General features: G+C 49.8%; 1 protein-coding gene across 3 annotated transcripts in view; it reads left to right on the top strand.

Annotated features, from left to right (window-relative positions):
* Nucleotides 1–26,578, top strand: part of RPS6KA2 (ribosomal protein S6 kinase A2) — a 330,758-nt gene that overhangs the window by 162,595 nt on the left and 141,585 nt on the right. Inside the window, exon 1 of one of the 3 annotated variants that reach the window (XM_055536179.1) lies at nt 11,233–11,538. The exons of the other annotated variants lie outside the window; for them this stretch is intronic. Within the exon in view, the coding sequence (XP_055392154.1) occupies nt 11,353–11,538 (186 nt within the window). The 5' untranslated portion in view covers nt 11,233–11,352. Of the gene's footprint in view, nt 1–11,232; nt 11,539–26,578 lie in introns of those variants that run through there. 3 annotated transcript variants of the gene reach the window in all.

The raw sequence follows: 26,578 nt of genomic DNA, 5'->3' as shown, positions 1-26,578 counted from the left end.
TTTCTTTCTACACTTTTAGTTTATGCAAAAGGTATAGGTTTTGACTTTGCCTACTTAGAATCTAATAATTAGCATGTTCCTATTTCAGGGATGTTGGAGGAAGACACAAGCTTCCAGATCAGAGAGAAGGGACTTCCTCACTCAAGTGACATGAGTACCATATTTCTGGTTTCCTTTGCCCCTGAGTACACAAAGGGGCATTGCAAGGGGCCAGATGGATGCTGTGCTCACAGTGAACCCGCATCCCAGGCAAGGGTCACTGAGCTTGGGGACCTTGTGTTTATAACAAGGGGTCAGCAAGCCTGCTCTTTGTCCTAGAGGAAAACGGTACCTCATCCCCCAACACTGCTCACTGCAAACAGAACCCTGAGAAATGGGTTAAGAGTGTGGCCAGCATGAATGGATGCGTAACGCAGAGACGTTCTGGTCAGTGGTGGCTGCCACTCCCACCAGCTTCTGCTTTCCATTCATTCTGCTTTTTCTGAATTCCTGTATTTCCTTCTGGAATATTTTCTTGTTCTGTACTTTTGACTCTATTAGTTTAGCAGTTACAGTTGGCTCTCCCACATCCCTGGGTTCCACACCCTTGGATTCAACCAACCTTGGATCCACCAGTGGTAACACTGCATTTTATATACGAGATGGAGCATCTGTGGATTCTGGTATCCGAGGGGTTCTTGGAGCTGGTTCATGGATAGCAACGGACAACTGGACACAGTGAATTTTTACTTTTTTATTGGTTACTCTAGAAATTTTAGCATGTATGTTTAATTTAGTCTAAAAGTAATCTGCGTCTTTACTGACATACAGAAAAAGTACAAGGACATTAAAAGGCTGTAATTGACCACCCTCCTTCTGCTGTGCTATTTTTTCAATCAAGACTTCATTTCTAACTTGATTTTTATTTCTTTGCTGGCCATGAGTGTTCAGCTCTCCCTGTGATATTTTCACTGGTCGTGAACTTTCTCAGGTTCTTGATCTAGAAGTGTCTCTGATTTGCACTCTGTCAATTTTCAGCAGATCTAACTTTTCCTTTATCACCTCTCTATTGGACTTTGTCTACTATTGTTTAATCTTATTGTTGTTGCTGTTCAATCACTAAGTTATGTCCAAGTCTTTGCGACCCCATGGACTGCAGCACCCCAGGCTTCCCTGTCCTTCACCATCTCCTGGAGTTTGCTCAAACTCATGTCCATTGAGTCAGTGATGCCATCCAACTATCTCATCCTCTGCTGCCCTCTTCTCCTGCCTTCAATCTTTCCCAGCATCAGGGTCTTTTCCAATGAGTCAGCTCCTCTCATTGGGTGGCCAAAATATTGGAGCTTCAGTATCAGTCCTTCCATGAATATTCAAGGATGATTTCCTTTAGGATTGACTGATTTGATCTCCGTGCAGTCCAGGGAACTCTCAAGAGTCTTCTCCAACACCACAGTTTAAAAGCATCAATTCTTCGGCACTCAGTTTTCTTTATATTCCAACTCTCACATCCGTACATGACTACTGGAAAAGCCATAGCTTTGACTAGATGGACCTTTGTTGATAAAGTGACGCCTCTGCTTTTTAACACATCGTCGAGGTTTGTCATAGCTTTCTTTCCAAGGAGCAAGCGTCTTTTAATTTCATGGCTGCAGCCAGTGTACACAGTGACTTTGGAGCCCAGGAAAATAAAATCTGTTGTAAATTTACATTATTATAGTTCTATTTGCAAAGTTCTACTTTTGTTTACAAATCTGCCTTATCATTTTATAATCTGTAATTTCCTTGTAATGCCTTCAATCCCCCTTTTGTTTTTTAAACATATTAAGCAAACACACTTAAAGGCTTCAGTTCCTGTAGTCTCTATACTGTCCGATTCTGCAGCTTGTTATCTCTACTCCCTCTTGCTCCTGGTGACCTATCTCCTCGTGAATTTAGCAACTGATGACTGCGAGCTCATATTCCTCACAATTTTCTCTGTGATTAAGCTTTGAGACATGTTTGAAGAATGTTCCTCCAGAAAACTTACATTTGCTTCCGCATGGCCCTTTCGCTGCTATGAACTGGGATCTTTAAGAAGGAGGTTTCTGGCTTGGAGTTTTTCAGGTCGCGCTCGGCGTGTAAGTTTTGTCCTCAGCTGTCATGTGTGGGAGCTTCAGAAACCAGAGAGGAGAGTTCTTTTCTCTTCCTCTTTCCAGCGCTCACACCTGTAAAAGCATCTCTCCTCCTGCAGGGAGAGAATTTCCCAGCTCACCTTACAGTCTGCCCCAATGGGGTCCTGACTTCGGGCGGGTCTGATCTGCCCTGCATGGCGCAGGCTTTCTGCAGTCCGCACCCTCCGCCGCCCTCCGAGTCCCACGCATTCTCCAGATTCTCCAGATCCTGTGAAGACCTCAGGTCTAGACCCCAGGAACTGTCACAGGTCCAGGACAAAGGCTGCCCATAACAACACTTACCTTGGGAGAACATTTTCTTATTCTTGGTCTGAATTTGTTTTCCCCTGCTCACTGTTGGCTCAGCCATGCTCTGAAAAAAAAAAATAAGGGGAATTTCCCTTTGTTTTCTGTGTCTCAGGAAATCCCCTCTGTATATGTAACCCACCATATTGCCAAGAACGCCCTCCCCTACCGCCCAGCCTGGTCCTGTGTCCTTCTGATGAAGAGGGTGAGGGATGGACCACAGGACACGACACACCGTGCAGCCTAAAGCCCTGTTGTTCTGTTTTCAGTGCCCTTGCGTATTTTTGATGTGCCTGTCTAGTTCTCATTGCTAATATAAATGTTTCGTGCCTGAAAGGCTGTAGAGGGGTGGAATGTGGGGGGAGGAGGGGGGGAGGTTCAACAGGGAGGGGAGATACATGCACCTGTGGCTGAGTCAGGCTGATGTACAGTAGAAACCAGCACAGCTTTGTAAGGCAATTATCCTCCAGTTAAAAATAAAAAAAATTTTTAAGTAAAAAAAAAAAGGATTTCTTGCTAAAAAACATTCTGGCAAGGAATTTGCATTCTCCTTTGTACCCAACCCAGGTCTTGAGAAACTTTTCTATTATTAGAGGGTGGTGTTTTGTTTTTTTTTTTTCCTTTTTAAGTTACAAAAATCCTTCCTGCTATAGTTTTAACCTGTTTCCTCTTTCCTTTGAGCTCCCTTCCTTTCAAAGTTCCTCTCTAGTTTATGTATGGGCTTGGGTTGACAAGAAAAAGCCCCTTATTTCTCTGTTCACAGCCCAGTCTCCTCATACACCGTTTCTGTCCAAATTCTCCGTTTGGTCGTGAGTCTCCCTACTGACCGTCTTCGTCAGAAAGTCACTGCACATCTGTGGGATGGGGAGTGTGTTTGCCTCCATAACAAAGAGTGACAAACACAGAGCCCCACAAACCAGAGCTTCCAACGGCAGACACGTACTGTCTGACGGGCCCGAAGGCCTGAAGGCCAAGGTCGGGGTGCAGGGCCCAGCTGCTCGGAACCTCCCCGCCTCTTCTCACTCCCGGCTGGGACCGCCCCGCTCCGGCCTCCGCCTCCGCGTCCCTGCGGCCTCCTCCGCTGTCCCTGCGTCCACGCGGCCCTTCTTTTGAGGCCCTCCCTGCTCCAGCACGACCTCGTCTTCCCAATTACGCCTGCTGTGACCCTATTCTCCAAACAAAGCCACAGTCTGAGGTTCTGGGGGTCAGACTTTTAACGGACGTTTTTAGAGGGGACACGACCCAACCCATAGCAACGTGGAAACAGCAGCGAAGCGCAAACCCGGAGGTCCTACAGATGCCGGCCCCGCCCAGTGAACGCAAGGCCGCCCCTCCCCGCTTTAAAACTGACAATCAGAGAAGACCCAGTGAGCGCATGGACGTTAATGATTTCGCGCACGTGGTCAGAGCCTCGCCCTGGCGTCCCTCCACGGCCTCAGGAGTAAGCTGGCTTCTCACAAGGACACCTGGCCTCCCTGCTCCCAGGGCACGCGTCCTGCCGCCAAGGACGCACGTGCGGTGTGTCCCCAAGGCCGTAAGGAAGTCCCTGGGGGCCGCCACCAAAGCTGGGCTGGGAGACGCTCTGACACCGGAATCTCGGCCCCAGGGGCGTTCCTCGGTTAAGGGCAGATGTCCAGGGAAAGGAGGACCCTGGCCTGTCTCCCCTGGCGGCCAGCCCTTCCTGTGGCTTCTTCTGACACCCAGCTAGTGTAGTGCTGTGAATCTGTGAGGACCTGCACACACAGACCTTGTCTGAATTCTTCTTGTCCTGTTGTATAAGTTTAGATGGTCGGTTCACCTCCCTGGGCCTCAGTGTCTCTACCTCGTAAATGGGTTCGCTGTGTCTGGTTCATAGCGTTCACAGTGTATCACAGAGATGGAATGATAATGCAGGCCCAGATCTTCAGAACCAACAGGCATCACCAAATCCCTTTAGGCCAGTGTGTCAGAGTGCTGTGCCCAGTGGCCATCCCGAGTGTGTCCACGTGGATGTGAGAGGCTAACAGAGCCCAGCAGTGGTTATCTAGCAGGTAAGGAAAACGAGAACCCTGGCGAGGGCGCCCTGGCACCGTCTGTGGGGCACAGATTTTCAGTAGGCCTCCCGGAGCAATGCTGAATCTTGAGGAGGTGGGAAGGGCAGGAAGGATGGCCTGGCAGTGGCTGTGGCCCCACGGAGGCTGGACGCTCCCATCCACCCAGGTGTGAGCGCGGCGGGCCCAGGAGGAGAGGTGCTGCGTGCAGGAGAATACACTCCCCACCCCTCGGGCTCTGCTTCTAAAAAGTTCACATTGGTCGGCAGACTGCAGATGACTTGTGGGGCATGGCCTTGAGCCCGGAAGCACCACACTCTGGTGAGAAAAGCTGGAAAAGAGGGAGACAGGAACACTGTGGAGATGGTATCATGGCAAGTCGGAGTCACTGCACACGGAACCCACACGTGACACAGTGCTGGTGGGCTCATCTTCTGGTTCGGGTGATGGGGTGACTGGCCGTGCCCTACACCGGATGACACAGACCGATGGAGCAAGCTTCCAGATTAGTATTCTAGAACATGGAGTGGGGGGCTACTCCTTTCCCGGGCATGTCATTGATCTTCCTGGGTGGAACTCTAGGATTTTAAACAAATAACATCTTTATTGAGCACTTTACAGTTTACAGAGCACTTTCTCATTTTGGTTTCCCGTGTGGATTGCCGGTTTTGCAGTGATGAGCTTGTGAGGAAGGTAGACAGTGTCACAGAGGGGTCTTTCTCACCTCGGCACTGGTGAGTTCTGCATGGGGTCGTCCTCTGTGGGGGTGTCCTGGGTGCTGCAGAGATTCACCAGCACCCCCAGCCTCTGCCCTCGAGATGCCAGCAGCAGCCTTCCTGTCACCCCCAGTTGTGAGACTCCAGAATGTCCCCAGACATTGCCAGCTATACCCCTTGACAAAGTCAGCCCCAGTTCTAGAGGCTCAGAGGATTTTGACAATTGGAAGAGCGAGTAGGAACGTCATTCCAGATGTTTCCCTTTCTGATGTACACTCCACAATGCAGCGCTTCTCACCGCGGCATCTTTAGATCACGCACACCTCGCCACAGCCACGTTGAATTTGGTCTCTGATAAAGAGGATGTTTATATTCAGCTGTACCTGTTTGGTGTCCAGGACTGCATCATCTCATTTCCAGAAGTACTTTGTTCATTTTTAGAGTCTCTCGCTTGTTAATCATATTTTCTTTTTAAAAATATATATTTACGTATTTATTTAATTTTGGGCTGTGCTGGATCTTCACTGCTTCCTGTAGCCTTTCTTTAGTTGTGGCAAGCCTTTCTTTAGTTGCGGCAAGCGGGGGCTACTCTCTAGGTGCGGTGCCCAGGCTTCTTATTGCAGCGGCTTCTCTTGTTGGGGAGAGTGGGCTCCAGAGAACAGGCTCAGTGGTTGTATGGCACACGGGCTCAGCTGCCTTGCAGCATGTGGGATCTTCTCAGACCAGGGATCGAACCCGTGTCCCCTGAACTGGCAGGCAGATTCTCAACCACTGGACTACCAGGGAAGTCCTGTTGATCATATTTTCATTTATTTTATTTCCTTAAACTTATTAGATTTAATTGTATATCCGACACCTGGCAAAGTCCAAGAGCCGAAGTCCGCACGGCTGATTCTGTAGTCGGCTGTCTTGCTGACTTTGCTGACCCCGCCGTGTCCCTGTTCAGTGGCTGTGAGCTCCTGGAAACTGCATGCAAAGAATTCTTTGAATCCTGGGTTTAATGTGGATTTCTCTAGAGAGCATTTCTGAGGTTTCTGTTAGGCCCCTGGGCTAAGAACCGCCTGTGTGCGCTCAGTTGCCCAGTTGTGTCTGACTCTTTGTGACCACATGGACTACAGCCTGCCAGGCTCCTCAGTCCATGGAGTTTTCCAGGCAAGAATACCGGTGGTGGTAACTTAGTCACTAAGTTATGTCCAACTCGTGACCCCATGAACTGTAGCCCACCAGGCTCCTCTGTCCATGGGATTCTCCAGGCAAGAATACTGGAGTGGGTTGCTATTTCCTCCTTCAGGGGATCTTCCTGACCCAGGAATCAAACCTGCATCTCCTGCGTTGGAAGGCAGATTCCTTACCACAGCAAAGAACCATTTGAGACCACTTTATTTATTTTTTTGCTTCTGAACTGTATTAACTGTAAATGAGGATAATAAAAGAAATCTTATGATTATTCATAATAAATACATAATCCATGACAATCTCTTGGTACCTCGTAAGCACTGTATAGTGAGTGAAGTCGCTCAGTCCTGTCCAACTCTTAGTGGCCCCATGGACTGTAGCCTACCAGGCTCCTTCGTCCATGGGATTTTCCAGGAAAGAGTACTGGATAAATGGTGGTGGTTTACTTGCTAAGTCGTGTCTGACTCTTTGTGACCCCCTGGACTGTAGCCCACCAGGCGCCTCTGTCCATGGGATTCTCCAGGCAAGTGAGTGAGTTGTCATTTCCTTCTCCATGAGACCACTTTAAGTTATCACCTTGAATTTTCATTGCTGTTTTTAGGTTACACAGAGAGTGAATTAGGGCCACAGCCTATGTCAGAGATGGCTGTGCTCATAATGTCTAAGGGGAGACTGTCCTTCCCTGTCCTCCTTGTCTGTAAGGTAGAGGTATTTAGTCCACTTCAGAGTGAAGGCAGAGCCCTGCCACCTCCCACCCTGGATGGGTGGGCTTCTGACTTCCATGGTGCTCACAGGTCAAATCTGAATCTCGGAGTTCGACCCTGAATTGCTGACTCGGCTCTGAGCAGACCCCTTGTAGCTGGTCTGTTGCACAGACCTGGCTTGTGCTTGGGCCATCACACCCCTTCCATTCTTTGTTCAAAAAGTGAACAGTGGAAGGCGGCTGGCAGGTTTCATGGCTTTTCTTCCCCTTCTTGAACAAGAGACAACGATGTTCACTTTAGGTTTTAGACCTGACGAAGAAGTTAGTGTCTCGCGTCCTAAGGGCCGAACAAACTCAGACCTTCTCTTTGCCTGGCTTGAGTGTCCCACTGGAAGCCACAGAGTCCCTTTCAGGGTCAGAGCAGGAGGAGAGGAGAGACAAAGGTATACTTAAACTGCTCCTGGCCCAGCTGACCTTGCTCTCTGGACCTGGCCTGGCCCCTTCTCTCATGGACAGCCATCTTGTCTTCTGAGGTTACTATGGCCAGAGAACCCCAGTCCACCAGGCTGCAGCCCACTCACAGGACAGCAGCCTCTTGTTTTGGGGGTACTTAGAGATTTCATGCTGGCCACCCCAATCTGTTGTTGTTTTCAGTCCCGTTCGACTCTTTGTGACCCCAACGACTGTAGCCTGCCAGGCAGGTCTGTCCATGGAATTCTCCAGGCAAGAGTACTGGAGTGGGTTGTCATTTCCTCCTCCAGAGGATCTTCCCAGCTCAGGAATCAAACGCACATCTCCTGAGTTGGCAGGCGGGTTCTTCACCGTTGGGGCACCATGTGTAGGAGACATCGCTACATCCTTTCTGCTCGGCGCCCTGGGACGCAGGCCACTCTGTGAACAGCCCCTCCTGGGGCCTCCCTGTGGCTGGGGCTGCCCTGCTCCCTCCTGTAGAATCCTGACCCCCAGACGTCACAGCTCTCATGGCGGGGCTTGAAATAAAGGAGGGGGTATCCTCCCAATCCCTGAAAGCCCTCTGGGTGGAGGGAAAGCAAGGTGGGAGGGCACAGACTTTGCCAGTTACCTTCCTGACAAAAGCCTGCCTCGCCTTCCTGCCCAGGGCGAGAAGGACAGCTCCCTCTTATCATCCTTGGGATTCTCAAATCCTTTGCCTTCTGTGTTTTCGGGACTTGGTACAAACTTTAGTTTTCATTAATCAATCATGAGTTTGTATTTGTTCCAAGTTCCCAATAACCTTATTCTTCCACAGCCTTGGACCCCACCTCCTCTGTCTGCACAGAACACGTCTCCTCGTCCCCAGAGTTCACCCCAAAGCTCCCTCCTCCTCGGCTTCTCCAGTTAGGGTCGACTCTTCATTCATCTCTGTTCATGGAGCATTTTTTTTACATGTTTCTTCCACATTAGATAAAACGTACATCAGATTTGCCTATTCACTTTGCTTCTCTAGCACACAGCTGTGAACTTCTGGAGGTCAGGGGCCATGTTGTAATCATGTTGTGCTCCTGCATGCCACGCACAGGGCCAGGTACTCAGAGGAGCTCTGTAATCCTGTGTTCAACCCATTTGAATGCACATCGACCAGTCTGGTCCTCTTTTAGAAGCAGCAGTAGCCATTGAATTCAGTCCCAGATGGACCGTGCTTAAGTCAGGAAGAAACTCAGGATAATCAGGGGTCTCTGAGTTCTTGGTCTTCTCTCCAAGCCTCCCCACTCTATCATCTGGGCACCAGCCTTTATTAAGCTCATCTTTTCTTTCCCAATATTTGCTAGGGATCATTTGGAGTCAGGTTAAAGTGGGCCCTGATACCTACCCAAGATTTGCTGATCTGGAGGGCTTGGTTGCATTAGCACACACAGTGGTGGAGGGATTGCTAGAGATCTTGATATGTCTCTGTTTTACCAGGACAAAAGCAGACAGACTTATTCTAGCAATGAAATAAGGTCCTCAGCTGAAATATGAAAGCTACTTGTATTTTTCTTTTGAGATGTCCAAGTTCAACAGAGCCATTGTGTAGCATTCGAACATGGGGGATCCTGAACGTCCCATAGACAATGTCTTTCCTGTCTTGTTACAACAGGTCAAATGCTCTTGTTGGTGAAACACAAGCCTTGATCTGGACCTACCCTAAGGTGTTTGTCTTGCACAGGGTGCCCTTGAGCTAGCATCGCTGGCAAGCCATAATCCCGTGTCTGACTAGTTGCATCATCTACCCACAGCCGGCCCCTTCCTCACTGCTGGAGCTGGTGACCAGCCTGATGTCTGCTGTCCATCAGGTGCTCTCTTTGCCAGAGCAGCCACATGGCACAGCCCTGGCCTATCTTTGTTTGTTTAGAGCTGGGGTGCCTGAGTGGTGCTGGCAGGGGATACTGGGTGGTAGGAAGCTCCTCTGCAGAGCAGGGATACTGGCCCTGAGCAGAATCCTTGCAGGAAGCAGGACCCGGTTCAGGGCCTATTTTCATCTTAGAGATGCACAGTGGGAACACAGAACATGCAAGTGTGCTCGGGCTCATCGGCAAGGAAACAGCAGCGCCAGCATCTTGATGCTAAACTGACTGTGCTTATCCCCGTTAAACCCCAGAGAGTGTCTGACCTCACCTGCTGACCCAGATGCAGCATGAACTTACCAGTTCTTTTCTGGGAGCCTCCGCTGTTTACTCGCTGTAGCAAATGATAGCTTGACATCAGTATTAATGCAGCCTTTGATTAAGCCAGGGCCTCATATGACAGGTAGATTTTTCACAATCTGCCTGGCAAAGCAGTACTCGTCACACAGCGCAGCGAGCACGGATGCTTCTGGACTTTTCAGGGCGTGGTGGTAGTTTGTTAATGAGATTGTCTGGTCCGTGTTTTAAACAAAAATACGTGGACAATGCACAAAAAGAAAACAGAAAAGGCTGCACAAAGTCCAAAGGTCACAAATCTGGCCCGGACTCCAGCCCACTGACGAGCGTTTCTGGGGCGGGGGGGGGGGGGGGGGGGGGGGTTGGGGGGCGGGAAACTGTGTTCCCCTTTAGGGCAAATCCCCTGCAGCCCTACAGCCAGCAGCTGGTTTCTGAGGGCCCTGAGTCAGGACACTCAGGACACCCGGTAAATCTAACGTTTGGGTAATTTTCTATATATGGAGTCGGAGGTCATGGAAAACGGATGTGTGTCTTTGTTCTCCAAACACAGCCGCGGAGGCTTCCCCAGCTGGGTGCGGCCGCCCTGGGCTGCGCTGGGGTCCACTCATCACCGGGCAAAGACTGGCGCACCCCCAGGTCGGGCGCCCGGGCTGCGGGGACGCGCTCAAGGGGAGGGCCGCTGGGGCTAAGGGGAGAAGAGCGGTGTAGAGCTCACTTGTGCAGGCTCTTGGCGCACCCTCCACCCCGTTTTGTTCCGTTTTCTAGAAGTGTTTGCTAATCAGCAAAGTTTTGTCCTGCACAGAAACGCATGAAGGCCAAGTCTTTATATGGATGCTTTAAGGAAAGAAAACATAATGACATCCCAAGCTAGGAAAACAGCCCAGCAGGCCAACCAAAGAGAGAGAGACAGCGACAGTCGCTGCCGAGCAGCCGCACAGCTCGCCCCGCGCGGCGCCGCGGTCCCCTCCGCGGGCTCATTAGGGATGCGCCGTCGAGGGCGCTGATTGGTGGAAGGGGCGGTGGGGGCGGAGCCACAGCGAGCGCGTACGCGGAAGGACGGGGCGGGGAGAAGAAGCGAGAGCCTGGGGCAGTGGGGCGCTGGGCGCTGATTGGTGGTAGTGGCGGGGAACGAGGGGAGGGGCTGTCCGGGGCTGGTTCTCCCGGGCTGGAGGAGGAGGAGGAGTAGAAGGAGGGGGAGGGGAGAGCCCGGGGCGGCAGGCTCTGATTGGCCGTAGTAGCGGAGGGCCGGGCGTTGCGGCGGGCTATGATTGGCAGTAGTGGCTGTGGGCGGGGCACAGAGGGGCGGGGCCCCCCGGGGCTGGTCCTCGCAGGCTGGACCAGGAGGAGGAGGAGGAGGAGGAGGAGAGGGAGGGGAGAGCCCGGGGCAGCAGGCTCTGATTGGTCGTAGTGGCGGAGGCCGGGCGGAGCGACGGGCGCTGATTGGCAGTAGTGGCCATGGGCGGGGCGCGGAGGGGCGGGGCTGCCCGGGGCTGGTCCTCGCAGGCTGGACCAGGAGGAGAAGGAGGAGGAGGAGGGAGGAGGCGGGAGCGCTGGGCCCCCGGCCGCTGTGGCCGGCTCGGCCTGCCCTTTGTGCCCGCCGCCCGCGCCCCGCGCCGATGGCCGCCGTGCCGGGCTCCCCGGCCGCTCGCGCCCATGAGAGGACCTGACCCCGCGCGCCTGGGATGCGTCGGGGATGCGCGTCCTCCGGCCCTGCGGCTCCTCGCGGCTGGGCTCCGGGCGATGGAGCTGAGCATGAAGAAGTTCACGGTGCGCAGGTTCTTCTCCGTGTACCTGCGCAAGAAGTCGCGCTCCAAGAGCTCCAGTCTTAGCCGACTCGAGGTAAATGCCCTCGCCTCTGAGCGCGCAAGTACTCCGGTCCCCGCCGCGCCCTGGAGGAGGCTGCGGGTCTTGGGGCAGTCGCGAGCCTTTCCGATTGTCAGATGCGCGGTCACCCTGCGACCTGTGTCAGGGAGCTAAAGTTGAGAGCCTCTCCGATCTTCCTAAAACCGAATGTTATTGTCGGGACTTAGTAAATCCTTGGACGAGTCTTCGGATCCTCAGCGGGAACTAAGCTCTGCCCGCGTTGAATCTCTAACCAGTTTTGTTCACGCTCTGTGCAGGATTTGGGGTAGTCACCCTGGGTGCCCACAGGGCGCTCTGGGTGGAGAGGGTTTCAGCTTGTGCCGTTCGGTGTGGCACCTCAGAAGTCCCAAGTACACAGCTTCCTCAGCCCCACCCTGGGCTGGTGTTGATCACGTTTATTTTACAGAGACCAAAGCCACACAGATACTACCGTGTAGTGTAGATTGTTCGTGAATTTGAAATCAGTGTAGAACTGACAAAAGGGAATTTTTTTTTTTTTTTTTTTAGGGCAGCACCACAATCCACCTGGACTAGTCTGAAATGGTGCTCCGTAGTAAAGTGCCTGATGCAATAGCCCTGTGCCTCTGGGTGTGATATGGATTCATTCTGAACCCCAGAGGACCCTTTTCTCTGGTCCTGCATCTTGTCATCTTCGGGTTTCCAAGTGGTCTGTGCACGGTTCTCTAATGTGTTTTGTATTTCAACAATCACATCTTATTCTTTGCATTCCAGTGTCCAAACTACATGGTTGAATATATAGATGACCAAACTGTGAAGCATGTTTAAGTGAAAAAAAGAGACATTGTGGGGGTTTTCATTTGGGGGGGGGCGTCGAGCTAGTGGACACAACCTAGAGATTTCTTTTGACATTGTCCTCGCCTTTGCCACAAGGCTGGCACCTATGGAGGTTTTGGTGCGTTTGCTTCTAAATGAAGTCACATCAGTGGGAACAATGTCACATTTTTCATCTTGGGTTTCTTTGTCCTGGCTGCCATGATATTAGATACAGGCATGGGTTCTGTAACAAGAGATCTTTAAGCGAAGCTCAGGAGTCGACATGAAAGCAACAGAGAAGTACTTGTTTTAAAAGTTTCTGTTATGAAATCACTAAATCAGAATTTTAAGGACTAGGTAGGATCTTTGTGACTGGTTTCCGCGGATAAAACATATCTTTCAAATACAACTATTCATTCAATAATTCAATAATGGAGGAGGGCTTCCTTTAAACCTCATGAAGCATAAGTTCATTGGGATAAGTCATCTTCCTGGACGTCAGGCTTTTAAAAAACACCAAAGTAGACAAGAATAGAAACTCAGAAGAGTATTTACCTTCATACCTAAATACCAAGTTTATTATACAGCTTCTTGTCTCCCTCCATTCGTGTCCTTGCCAAGGGGAGGCAGTGAACTCCGGTGTTATTTAGGTAAAGGAGCCTAAACACTGGCCCTCCTGGATGTCAGGAATCCTGTGGGCATGATACATTTACCACTGGTGTTCTGGCCTCAAAAAAGAATACAATAGGAATCAAGTGGGGAGTGGGGACAGAGAAGTGATGTTGCTTCAGTGTGAAAATAAAATTTCTGTACACAAAATAAAACTATAAATAAACCATCAGACATGCAGAAGGTCAAGCGGATGAGGAAGAAATGTAGTGTGTCAGCATGTGATCAGTGAGCAGTTCGTGTGACCCAGGTGCCCTGTCTGGAGGTGGACAGAAGTGCTGATAAAGATGCCCAGCGCTGATTCAGTGCTCCGGTCTCTGCAGACGCTCTCAGCCGCTGCTTATAGTTGATCCCTGTGAAAATCCAGGTAGACGTGTGTTACTGCCCTCACTGTACTGCTAGGGAGGAAAAACCATGAGAGCAAAACCTGAGAATCCTGCTGAAAACTTAACCAAATCATTCTGCAAGTGTTAACTGAGATCCTGCTGTGTGCACACACAGCCTTGTTCTGGGCATTGTAGATCCAAAATACCCAGGACGTAGCCGTCCTGGCCTCATGGTGCCTCCGCCTGGTGGGGGATCTGTTGAGTGCTGACCTGTGCTTCAGTCCAGTAAATCCCATATTCCTGCCCGACTGCCTTCCAGTGTTCCCCAAAGGATCCTGTCTATTCAGTAGCTCAGTCGGTAAAGAATCTGCCTGCAGTGCAGGAGACCTGGGGTTGATTCCTGGGTTGGGAAGATCCCCTGGAGAAGGAAATGGCAACCCACTCCAGTATTCTTGTCTGGAGAATCCCATGGATTGGGGAGCCTGGTGAGCTATATTCCCTGGGGTTGCAGGAGTCGGACATGATTTAGTGACTAAATCACCACCACCATTCATTCATTCATTCAATTACAGATTAGAGACCAAGGACCACTCACCAAAAAAACGTGAAATTTGAGAAGGAGGTTTGTCAATTATTTGAGGTTGAGAAAGAGGACGTATAAAGTACTTAACACGGATGTGTATTTCCTCTGTTTGGACTAATGAAAAAAATAGCTCATTTTGTAAAAAAAAAAAAAACTTACTTTTTAATTCTTTCAGTGAAATTTATATTTTAAAATAGACACAGAGACTGAAAAGTTTGTTTTGTTTAAATTAAGTATCTAGTGATATTAACAGGAAAGTAACAGTATTTATTATATTTGGAGATTGAAACAGTATCATCTTTATCAAAAAGGCTCCTGGGGAGAGACTTGGTGTTTCATACTTGCTTTTACATTTGACTTGACTTTTAGGTTTAGAACTCAGCATTTGGTAAACTCTAACGAATAGAGAAGCCAGGTTGCTTAATATAAGATTTGGAATCAGTTTATAAATTACAGCTTCAATGTTTTTAGAGTGTGTCAGCACTGTGCCAGCTGAGTTGGCTAAATCATTGACTGGCAAGGATGATTTTGGGGGCTTCTAAATGGAACTTGGAGATCTTGAATGTATTTCTGTGTGCATACCCTAGAAAGGCTTCAGGGCTCAGCATCTGCCAGACCCTCAACCCCAAGAAAGCTCTGATCTGAGGCCACTGGCAGTGGCCATTGCCTTAGAGCCACAGCACTTCTAGAAGGTGTGACTATTGCCTCGTCTAACTGTCCATTTTATAGTTGAGAAAATGGGGCCCAGGGAAGCAGAATGACTTGCTTGTGCGTCTAACATGTTTGACAGGAAGTTCTTACTATGAGAGCATGTGCTGTCTCTTATTAATTTTAGCCATTTCTGGTTGTGTGTTTTTTTGGAGTTTACCATGGATTAGAAGATGCACAGATGAAGGCTATTTTCATTTTTAAAAAGAAAGCTACTCTAGGGGATATTTTTGGAATGTGCTCCATAACCTAAAATTATCCTAGAGAACCTTTTCTGGAAGTTGGGAAGTTCTCGGTGGGCTTCGCAGTAGCGCCACTGAAATTAGAGTCTCACTTTTACCTCTCATAGCAGGGCAGTTCCTTCAACTCTCCCAGCCTCGTTTTTCTCCTCTGTGAAATGGGGATGATGGTGACTCCTACCTCATGGCTTTATATGATGATTCTGAGCTACTGTACATAAAGGTTTAACATGGAGCCTGGAAGATCAAATCAGTAATCAATCATTGTTAGCTATGGGTATTGATAAAGTATCTCCCAGGCTTGTTGATGTTTTTCATATTGTTGAATGTCTACCGGTTCTGTCTGAACCTGAGATTGGACACCCCCCTCACCACCGTCTCCCCCGAGGCCTACAGATCCCATGGCTTCTGCTATGTCCCAGCCTGGTAATTAATTAATCATTGAGATGCCGTCCTGAGCACCCTGGGGAAGGAAAGGCAGAGATCAGTTCTCGCAGACTGTATTCCAGCCTGATTCATTCGATAACAGTGGCCCCACTGGCTAAGATGGAGCTCCCGTCGTCTGGCCGGGATGCCGCTGTTCCTCGTCCTTATCTTGCCTGTCACCTGGGGTCCAGGAATGCATTACAGCGCAGGTCCTGAAGCCAAGGCACCCAGAGCTCAGGCGGGTTCTAGATCAGAAACCGCCCTGCCATTGCTGCGCTGACCTAGCAGATCTTGGGGAAAGAAGCCTGCCCAGCACCCCTCGGTACCCTAGGAAACCTTCCAAGTGTGTGCAGAGCATGGTTCAGGGCTCGGTCAGGTTCAGAAAGGTTGGCCAGGAAACGTTCTGGAAAGAATACTGGGCTTTGATTAATGAAAAGGGATATTGTTTACTCGGGGTAACATTTATCTACCAGTTTGCTAAATGGATCAGTATTCAAGGTTGGTTCATTTAGGGAACACTTCTTTTGCTTGGGGTTAGCAAAGCCAGGAATTTGGTTCTCTTTGTCATTTCACCTGACTTTGACATTTTTACTGAAAGACAGTTGGGGATGAATGAGAAGGACAAAAGGCAAGTCCTCTCCCTGGGGTGGGGCTTCGCAAGTGGCACTAGTGATAAAGAACCTGCCTGCCAAAGCAGGAGACGTCAGAGAGGCAAGTGTGATCCCTGGGTCAGGAAGATCCTCTGGAGGAGGGCGTGGCAACCCACTCCAGTAGTCTTGCCTGGAGAATCCCATGGACAGAGGAGCCTGGCAGGCTGCAGTCCGTAGGGTCCCACAGAGTCGGACACGACTGAAGTGACTTAGCACGCACACACGCACTCCCTGGGGTATTGATAGTGGTAAACTCGAGTGGAGAAGAGCTTCATTCACTTACTTATTTGCTCAATTATCTACATATTCCATGTGCCCCTTGCTAAGCAGTTGAGAGATGAACGTCTAATCCCTGCCCTCAGTGAATGTAACATCCGGTGAGAGAGGCAAAGATACATATGGAAACTGCTGTGTAGGGTGTAAGTCCTGTGAAATCACTGGCGTCTTTGGAGTTCAGTGGTCTAATTACATCAATTGTCAATGTGTTCCCATTTCCAACGCTCACAGATAATCAATCATTATCCATGTGCACATATGGATACATTTTACTTACCCTTTTTAAAGGAAACCTGGTATCCTCATAAAGTAAAAGTTAAGGGACTGTTAGCAACTATAGCAATGTTGTCTCCATTCTGGGGAAAAAAAAAGAAAACTTCCTGGAAAGTTAAAGCATTCAAACTTATTCTTGATCCTTGATTGGTAAGCTCTTCTTGATATTGGGAGGTTTCCAGGAAAACCATTTGTAATTAAAATAATTGTCAGGTAGTTTCAGTAAATGCACCCAAAGAAATCCTATGTTAATCTTTATTTTATTGGGCTTTTGGACAGCAGCAACAGCAGGTCAGTGGGACCACAGAAGTAGTTCATTTTCAGCCTCAGCCCGTGCCTTGGCCTGTCCGACTCTTTGGGACCCTATAGACGGTAACTTCCCAGGCTCCTCTTTTGATAGGATTTTCCAGGCAAGAATACTGGAGTGGAATGCCATTTCCTTCTCCAGAGGATCTTCCCCCCACCCAGGGATAGAACCTGTATCTCCTGGGTCTCCTGCATTGCAGGCAGATTCCTTAACTGCTGAGCCATTGGGGAAGTCTGTTTTAGTGAATACTTAATTTGCTTATTGTTTTACTTATTTATGCTTTGTTCCATTTTGAAGACACTAGACTTAATTCCTTATTTGTGGTCGGCTTATCTTTGCAATTTCATTACACACTTTCTTTCCTTACATCCAGGAAAATACCCCCCAAAGTATTGATTCTTATTCAAAAATATGTGAAAAGACAACTAAAAATATTGAGATTTCACCCCTTAAAAAAAATTGTTTGATTGAAGTATAGTTGGCTTGGGCTTCCCAGGGGGCTCAGCAGTAAAGAATTTGCCTGCCAAACAGGAGGTGAGGGTTCAATCCCTGGGGCAGGAAGCTCCCCTGGAGAAGGAAATGGCCAGTGTACTTGCCTGGAGAGTCCCATCGACAAAGGAGCCTGCAGGGCTACAGTCCATGGGGTCACAGAAGAGTCGGACACGACTCCGCGACTAAACAATAATAGTTGGCTTACGGTGTTGTGTTAATTTCTACTGTACAGCAGAGATTCAGCTCTGCATATATATATATATATATATACACACACACACATTCATTTTCATATTCTTTTCCATTGTGGTTTATCTCAGGATATTGAATACAATTCCCCGTGCTTTACAGTCGGACCTTGTTGTTTATCCACCCTGTATATAAGAGTTTGCGTGGCCCATCCATCCCTCCCCCGCTCTCCGCCCGCTTGGCGGTAGTTACAAGGCTGTTTCTGCGTCTGTGAGTCCGCTTTGTAGATTCACTCCTTTTTTTCCACCTCTTTGACCTATTCAATGAGCGTCCTCCACCACCCTGATGTAGCCAAGACTTGTGTGTTAGTCACTCAGCTGTGCCCACCTCTTTGTGACCCCATGGACTGTAGCCCACCAGGCTCCTCTGTCCATTGGATTCTCCAGGCAAGGATACTGGAATGGGTTGCCATTTCGTCCTCCAGGATAATCTTCCCGACCCAGGGATCGAAGCTGGGTGTCCTGCATTGCAGGTGGATGCTTTACAATCTGAGCTACTGGGGGAGCCCTCGCCAAGACTATTTCTGTATATTTTTCACGCATTTAGAAGTGCAGGAATGAAATAAAACACACTAAGCAAAAAAACGGCATATCTGTCCACGTCAACTGCTTTGCCGATTACCCTGGATTGCATGCTGTTTCTTGCATGTCAGGTGGACAGTTTCTTAGATGAGGCAAGTTAATAAGTGGGTTGGAGGTGCTGGCACTCTGAGACAGGGGCTGGAGCAGGAGATAAAGAGTGATGTCCGCGCAAGAGCCCAGGTGTGGACTAGTCCCTACAGGGCTCCAGTGGGCAGTGCCCTTTCAGATATGCGGAGACTGGGGGTGACCGTGTTCTGTGTGAGTCCAGCTGGGAACCAGTAGTTTAGCCAGAAAGCCTCTTCACCTTTGGTCCAAGCTTCCGTGTGTGTTAAGTAAGCAAGCCAGTGTAGCTAAAAGCATTCTCTAGAATGCACTGCTATTATTTCCAATGACGCTGGCTTGTGTTGTATTTTTCCCCCAGCAGCATCACGTGTCAGCTGATGTATTTTCACTGGTAAAAGCTAGTAAATTAAACTCAAGTAGGAATTACCAGCAGATAGTCTGTAAAGCTACAGTGTGATTTAATCAAGCAAGCGGCTCAGATACATTCAGTATAAAATATTGTTCGTCATATCTGACTTGCAGCGGGGTAGGAAGCCTTCCCTGCCAGTGAGTTGGCTAAGGAGCTGTCCTGGTGGTGCAGGTGTAATTACACCCCAGGAGCCTGCACCCCGGGGGTAGAGGTGACTGTGGCGGCCGTGAGTCTGTTTCTCACAGTCTGATCGCTGTGGCTGATCCCCAGGCGGGCAAGGGGCAGAGTTTGGAACCACGTGCCGACAAGAGCTCTCCCCCTTCAGACTTGAGCCCGGCTCTCCCAGCCCTTCTTTCCCACTGGCCAGACCTTGGGCTCCTGTGTCGTCCTTGGTGGGCCCACCGCGCCTGGTTTCAGCAAGAATCCTGCTGTGTCGATTCAGAGAGGACCCTCGGCTAGCCTCAGTGTTTGACCACCCTTGGCCCGTGGTCCAGCTCCTCACCCCCACGACCCCAGGCAAGGTGTGGCGACCCTGACCCGCCTTCAGCTCAGTTTACAAAGAATTGCCCTGCCCCCACCGGCCGCCCACCTGCCCCTGGGCTGCAGATCACCCCCCGCCCTCCTCTTAAGGAACGGGAGCTCCATCTCGGTCCCCTGCGGCAAACCCATGACAGTGGTCCCTTGAATAACGTCTTCCTCATTGTCTCTAGCAAGTGCCAGAATCATTTTTCTTGAGCGGTACCTGTTATTGTTAGAAATCTGCTTGTGTGCCTTGATATCCCTTAAAGGGGGTCCCAGGAACACCACTGATCAGACAGCCCTGACCTAATCCAGCCAGCACACACTCAGTACCCGATCTTTTCCACAAGCTTTGGTTTGCCGGCTCCCAAGGCTGCCCTGATAGCTCAGTTGGTAAGGAATCTGCCTGTAATGCAGGAGACCCCCGGTTCGATTCCTGGATTGGGAAGATCCAATGGAGAAGGGATAGGCTACCCACTCCAGTGTTCTTGGGCTTCCCTGGTGGCTTAGCCGATAAAGAATCCGCCTGCAAAGCAGGAGACCTGGGTTTGATCCCTGGGTTGGGAAAATCCCCTGGAGGAGGGATAGGCTACCCACTCCAGTATTCTGGCCTGGAGAATTCCATGGACTGTATAGTCCCTGGGGTCACAAAGAGTGGACATGACTGAGTGAACTTCACTTTCACTCCAAGGGTCTGCAGGCTGCCCCACCCTGAGAGCCCCAGAACTCGGCTCCTGTGCCCTTCAGGGACAGGAGAGGGTGGCAGGGGTGACAGAGAGCAAGGCAGGGGTGACAGAGAGCAAGGCAGGGGTGCCGTCCCCCCGCCCTGACCCCCTCCCTGACCAGAGGTCCCCTGCTCCCCCCGCTGGCTGCGCTGGGTCTTGCCGGCCTGGGCATGTCCCTCTCCCTCCCGCTGTCGGCCGCATGGGTGGCAAGGCTGCCCTCCAGTTATTAAATGCCCGGCAGGTTGGATGTGCCTGGTGAGGGAAGAGTCTGCCCTCGGGCTCTGTGGCGTTGCCCACAACTGGCTGTGATGGACCCCGTCTGGAAGGGGGTCAGCGTGTCGTTGTGGGGAGGAGAGGTTGTCCTCCTGAGCCAGCCTCTCCTCCCTGCCCTTCTGAGGACTTGCCCGCTCCCAGTCAGCCCTGTCCCCACGAAGCCCGCTTCCCTGGGCCGAGCTGCGCGAGGCTGCTGGCAGCTGGCCCGGGGCAGCAACGCTCTCGGCCCGGTCGCTGTCATTTTGAACGTGATTCAGGGAAGTAGCGGCTCTGGCAGAGCAGAGAGACGCCCACCATTCCTGGCGTCAGCTCGCTAGCGTGGGGCTCAGGAGCCAGTGGAGATGGTCTGACTTCTCAGGAACAAGAACTGCTTTTTCTTTTGGCTCTTCTGCCCTCCTGTATTAAATTAGGGAGATTCAAAGACACAGATCAGAGGACTTCCTGGTGGGCCAGTGGCTAAGACTCCCCGCTTCCACTGCAGGGGACTCGGGTTCGATCCCTGGAGTGGGAACTTGAGATCCCACATGCCACTTGGCGTGACCGAAAGAAAACCCACACGTTAGAGGAGGATTGGTCGGCTTGGGTGTCTGCGTGAGCAGTCAGCGTGAGCCGTGACATTCTGTGTTGGGACACCCGGCCACACTGTCTGCCCGGAGGCAGCTTTTACTTGTTAAAACGCACGGTTATTAAAACATATGGCTGTTAAAATGTGCAGGGGAATCTTTAAGGAACAGGGATGGAGGGATTTTACTTTGAAAGACTCCCTTTTGGAGTAGTTGTGTTGGAAATGCGCTAGTGACTATTGAGCAGATTGCTCGGTCAGGTCTCAGTTTTAACACTTTTGGCCCAGGATAGTTGCAAAGTTTCTGCAGCTAGGTTTAGATATGTCGTTTCAAATATATGTTTTACATCCAAAGGATAGTGTGGATGATCTCTAAGGATGGAAAACGGAGAAAGCTTCTTATTGTGAGCTGTGAGTAGAACATGCACTGGGGAGGGCGCTCTGTGGACAGCTTGCACAGGAAGGGGGAGTGTGGGAGGGGGGCACCTGCTGGGAGGAGGCTGAGGGGCCAGGTGGGGCGGGCAGCCGAGGTGGGGCGGGCAGCCGAGCCTCCTCACGGGCAGTGTGGGAAGGGGCCAAACATGGAGACACTGTTGCCGTATGCCTTGCTGCTCTGTTTGGTTGACTTTGAAGATTAAGTAAAGGAAAAACAAAAACAGATAAAGCAGAAAAGAACACATTTTTAGAACATCCTCGGCTTCTGGCTTTCTGCTTTAGTTTGCAGCTCAGGAAGAGGGCAGGTGGGCTGCCGGAATAAGGGAGCGATGCTTGCTACCTGCCTTCATCCCAGAGAACCCCAAGAAACAGCGTGAGGCTGGGCGTGACTTTTGTGTTTCTAGATCTCAGCAGAGAGAACACATGGATTTGGATGTGTGAGGCACTCAAGACTTTGCAGAATTCACTCCAACAGAGATGTGAATAAAAACGCTGAGGCTGGTGGGCTATGCTGAAGCCGGTCTGCGGAGGCTGGGCGTGCCCTCGGCTGGGCACTCAGACCCCCGCCGGAGGGCTCCCTCAGCACGTTGCTGTGTTTCCTTTGACTCGACGTTGCGGTTGACGACCACGGAATGCCAACAATCGGCGTAAGAAAGTGACAGTGATTTGTCGAAACGAACCAACTGTAGCCACTGTGACTGCGTTCGTGCGCGCGGGAGGGGGAGGAGGGGCGCATCTGAGAGCGGCCCACGCCGTGGTGAGGCGACTCAGCAGGGGTGACGGACACTTGCCCAGAGCATCTCGGGAGTCTGGGAGCTTAGCAGAGGCCTCTCACCTGCTCTGGGATCCACGTCCCTCCTCCCGGCCCCGCCCCCAGCCTGCTCCATCTGCGGTCGGTCCTCCCTCCAGTCCTTCCCTCCTGTGCCGTCGGCCACGCCCTCCCACCCCCACCCGGGCCCGGCCTCCCCCAGGGAAGCTGACCCGTGGCTGCGATTCAGGGCCAGCACTTTCTCGCGAGGACTCTGTCCCTGGAGAGCTTGCGTTTGGTCAGGGACAGCCTGTGGGAGCCAGGGAAAGGAGTCATTGCCGTGTGATGGAGGGTGGCATGGAGCGCGCTGCCCAAGTGCCAGTCTGCAGCGGTGGTCCCTGCTCAGAGCCACGCCCCATCTCAGGAGGAGGGTGCTGGATGGACAAGCCATGAGCAGAGCCCCTCCCTGTGGTTTGGGCTCTGCCTCCCATTCCTGAGGAGTTCTCGGTTTCGGCAAAGTTCACCGGATCACCGACTCTCCTGCAGGGTCAGCAGGGCCTGGGGAAATGGTGCTCCCTCGGCTGGTAGGGAGACCCCCCATCCCCTCTGATGGCGTCCTCCAGGTGGGCCCCGCTCTGTGCGAGCTCTGGGCCTCCCGGCTGTGCGTGAATTTGCATAAAACCTTGAACCCACTTGTGTCTCATCTGGGACCCATGGAGCTGTGCTCTGGGGGCTCTGTGTCCAGGAACAGCCAAGAGTGGCTGTCAGGACCACTGTCCTGCTGTGTCCCACACACGTGTTCTCTGTGGCCTGCATCTCCTGCGACACATGTGAAGTCCATGGAGGTCTTTTTGGAAGGTCTCTCTTAGGTATTGGGCTTCCTCAGTGGATCGATTAGTAGTAAAGAATCCGCCTGCCAATGCAGGAGATGCCGGTTCCATCCCTGAATTGGGAAGATCCCCTGGAGAAGGGAATGGCTGCCCGTATTCTTGCCTGGAGAATCCCGTGGACGGAGGAGCCTGGTGGGCTACAGTCCCTGGGGTTGCAAGAGTCAGACATGACTGACCAATTAAAACAACAAACAACAAAACAGTCTCGGGTATTAACTGAACGTTCACCACGTGCCTAGAAATGATCTGTAGGACTTGGGCTCAGAGGGTTTAAATGTAGGAAAAAATGGCCGTGACCTGAGACGAATAATGTGGGGAAGGTTAAAACCACTCAGAAAACACGGCAAAGCCACACATCTGCTTGAGGAGGACCCAAACTGTCGGTCCTTCCTTGTAGGTCCAGCTTACGAACTGGCGCTTGGCGCTTCAGAATCTTCCACAGGCAAAGCGTCTAATCTGCATTCGCAGCGTAGCTGGTCGAGTGTCATCCGCAGTAAAAAGTATGGAAAAGCCGAACGTTGTCATCACTTACAATGTCTTAAAGCAGTAAAATGTCTTTAAAGGGTTGTGAAACTGCCAACATTTTAAAAGCAAATTCAGAAATTTCAAAATGTTTTAACGCTAGCAATTTTTAAAAACTAAAATGATGAAAGTTGAATGGGCTTTTATTTTAAAAGCCAGTACTTACCAAGGAATAGGTTTAATTCCAGGGAGGTGGCTTGTGTGATGTCTTAAAGCAATTTCTAGTCCCATTTGAAGGCTTTTGAACTCCGAGTGTGGTTGTGATACATCATTCCACTTCAGAGCCTACAAGTCCTCTGTCTGACTCAGGACAAGCGGGTTGCCCTCCTCTTCCTTCCCTTCTCAGGAGCAGCATGGTTCTCTGAAGGAATCCCTCTGTGCTTCTGACCTCTGGCACCTTTCTCAGGGGCACAGTGGCCGGCTGGGTTGGCTGGGTGCTCCCCACCCGAGCCCCACACCTGGGCTCAAAGTCCGTGGAGCTCATGCCTGCACTGCTGTTGAAAGACCACCACTTGAGGGCCCCAGCCCTCCTGTACCTGGTGGGCCCGATCCCTGGGCTCACCTTCCCCCCGCACCTTTCCCCCAGGGGGACATCCCTGACCACTGGTGGGGTCTGATGCATTTTAGAAACTCTTTAAAGCATTATGGAAATGTAGGACTTCCCTGGTGGCTCAGAAAGTAAAAAATCTGCCTGCAATGCAGGAGACCCGGGTTTGATCCCTGGGTCAGTAAGATCCCTTGGAGCAGGGCATGGTAACCCTCTCCAGTATTCTTGCCTTGAGAATCCCATGGACAGAGGAGCCTGGCAGGCTGCAGTCCATGGGGTCGCACAGAGTCTGACATGACCTGGGGACTGAACAAGCGTATTGTCATTCACACGACAGTGGAAATGCTTGTGAGGAGCCCGCAAGACTGACTTCATAGTTTTCAGTGTCTATGAGGAAAGACTCCAGAATGGAAATTACAAGGATCTGTTTTGCTCCCCTGAATCCTTTGTAACCAACATAATCTATGAATTTCACTCTTCTACAGTATTATGTCAGCATCAGCAGCTCACCTTTGAGTTTGAAAGACGTGGTTATCTGTGGCTACCCTTCATGTGCATTTCATATTTCCAGATACACGTCTGTCACTGAAAGAGTGACAGGTGGTCTCACTCCCAGAGCTTCTCCACCTGGGAGGAAAACAGTAGAGACAAAACCAGGGTTGAAGTGACTATTATTTTTCCAGCCAGCAGGTCTTTCTTGCATTTTATAAGTTTTAAGGTGAAGGGGCCTGAACTATTTGAAAACTAAACAACACGAGTTTCCTTTCTCAGCAAAGGCCAGTGTGAAATACTCACTTTGACAATCTGGAGATTAAAATGATCAGATCTCTATAAATATTTAAGTTTATATGTACATGTAACTACATGTGTGTGTGTATGTGCACACACTACATGTGGTGTTTTCCTGGCCATGGTGATTAGCTCAGAGTTGAGCATGTGGTCTAAGACAGTCAAAATGGATTGTAACTTGGGACCTTTGTTTATTGGCTCTGGAGGAACAAGGAGGCATGGAGCCTGGCAGCTTTCTGAGAGCAGGAGGTTACCCATTCTCCAGGGGAACCAACACACAGAGCCATAGAGAAATGAGGTTGAGCCTTGATCAGCCCATGCCTGAAGTCCTCACTGCCTTAGAACGTTTTGGTTATGTGACCCAACCAGTTTCCCTTATTGTTTAAGCCAGTTTGACTTGGGTTTTTTTAATGCAAGTAAAACCTGACATACTTATATCTAATTAACTCTTTACTAGAATCCTAAAATAAGTATAATTATATCCTTTTCATAGATGAAGAAACTGTATTAAAAAGCTAAAGGGTTTCAGACCCAGAGAGCTGGTCATCCCATTAAAACACAGTGCTGTTGATTTTTATAATTACACAAGAGGGGTGTCTCCTCCATCTCGCTTTCCCTCCCTGCTCGCTTTGCGTGCCACAGAGGCAAAGCTTCTGGCGAGAGCCGAAGGAAGCTGGCAAGCACAGGTGAGGCGGAGAGACCCCAGGGGCAGTTACAGCCTGTCGGCATCTCTGAAGCGGGGAGCGGCTGGATCCGGCTGATGCTCTTATGGTTGTTTGTCCATTTGGATGAAGGGACATATGCAGTGTATCCAACAGTTTTGCAAATGTTGATAGAATTCTGCCAAATGGCTACTTGTAAAGAACAGGGACGTGTCTTAATAGGCTATTAAGGGCATGTCTTAATAGGATGATAATGTATATTATTTGGAGAATATAATAATACCTTTAAATTTATGTTTCAAAACATAGTAGAAACTTTTTTTTCAGGTTTTCCAGTTTAACTGAGATGGGAAATGGAGAAAATTACTTTTTTATTCATTTAAAACCTTGATGCGTTTTTAAAGGTTTATTTCATTGCCGTATAGTTGGTTTACAATGTTGTCCATTTCTACTGTTCAGCAAAGTGATTCGATTGTCCGTATACGTGTCTGCATTCTTTTTCGTATTTTTCTCCATTATGGTTTATCACGGGATATTGCATATAGTTCTTGGTGCGAAAAACTGAACCACATTATGTTCGCATTCGTTCCTCGGTGTTTAGTGACGCTAAGAACCCTTTTGTTCCTTTTCTGTCTACTTTTATTTCTCATAAGTCTCCAGTCTAAAATCTAGACTATGTAAATAATAATTTAAATAAATAGGGTTTCAAAACAATATAGCAGTGGGTATTGACTCTAGAAAGAGTATTGTATTTATTGTACTTAGCTTCCTACTTCATAAAATTATCCAGCATTATAATTCTATGTAAAAATGAATATGCGTATATTCATTTTATAGAATACGCTTTGTGAAAACATTGTAACATTGTTTTCTTTGCATTATTTTCTTACACTTTTGTGCCCAAATTTCTGCCAGCAGTCCCTGTTTACTGCAGTGATTGTGTTTTGATAAATTACTAGAAGGAATTTGTCACATAAAGCAAAAGATTATAAAACTATGATACCCCTGATAAGACTCCTGAGCGAGCAGCTGTTTCTACCCTGAAAGTATCCACAGACTTTGTCCTCAAAGCATTTCTAAGTGTTTGGCGTCACGGGTCATGTAATGTGATTGCCTCAGATTTCATCTGCTTCAACCGTCATGAGTTCATTCCTTTAAATTGTGTCCTTGATTTTTGCTTATAGGTGATGGGCAGAACTCAGGAAATTCACGTTAATTTTCTGTCCCTTGTTCTGCCACCGCTGTCTGTGTTGGTTTGATTATCTTTCCATTCACAGGGACGAGAGAGAGCTTTTTGCATTGACTTCCGTGGTGATGTC

The sequence above is a fragment of the Bubalus kerabau genome, chromosome 9 (genome assembly GCF_029407905.1).
Source record: "Bubalus kerabau isolate K-KA32 ecotype Philippines breed swamp buffalo chromosome 9, PCC_UOA_SB_1v2, whole genome shotgun sequence".
NCBI lineage: Eukaryota > Metazoa > Chordata > Mammalia > Artiodactyla > Bovidae > Bubalus > Bubalus kerabau.
Note: the sequence above shows the minus strand (reverse complement) of the source record. Positions and strands in the feature narration are given on the sequence as shown.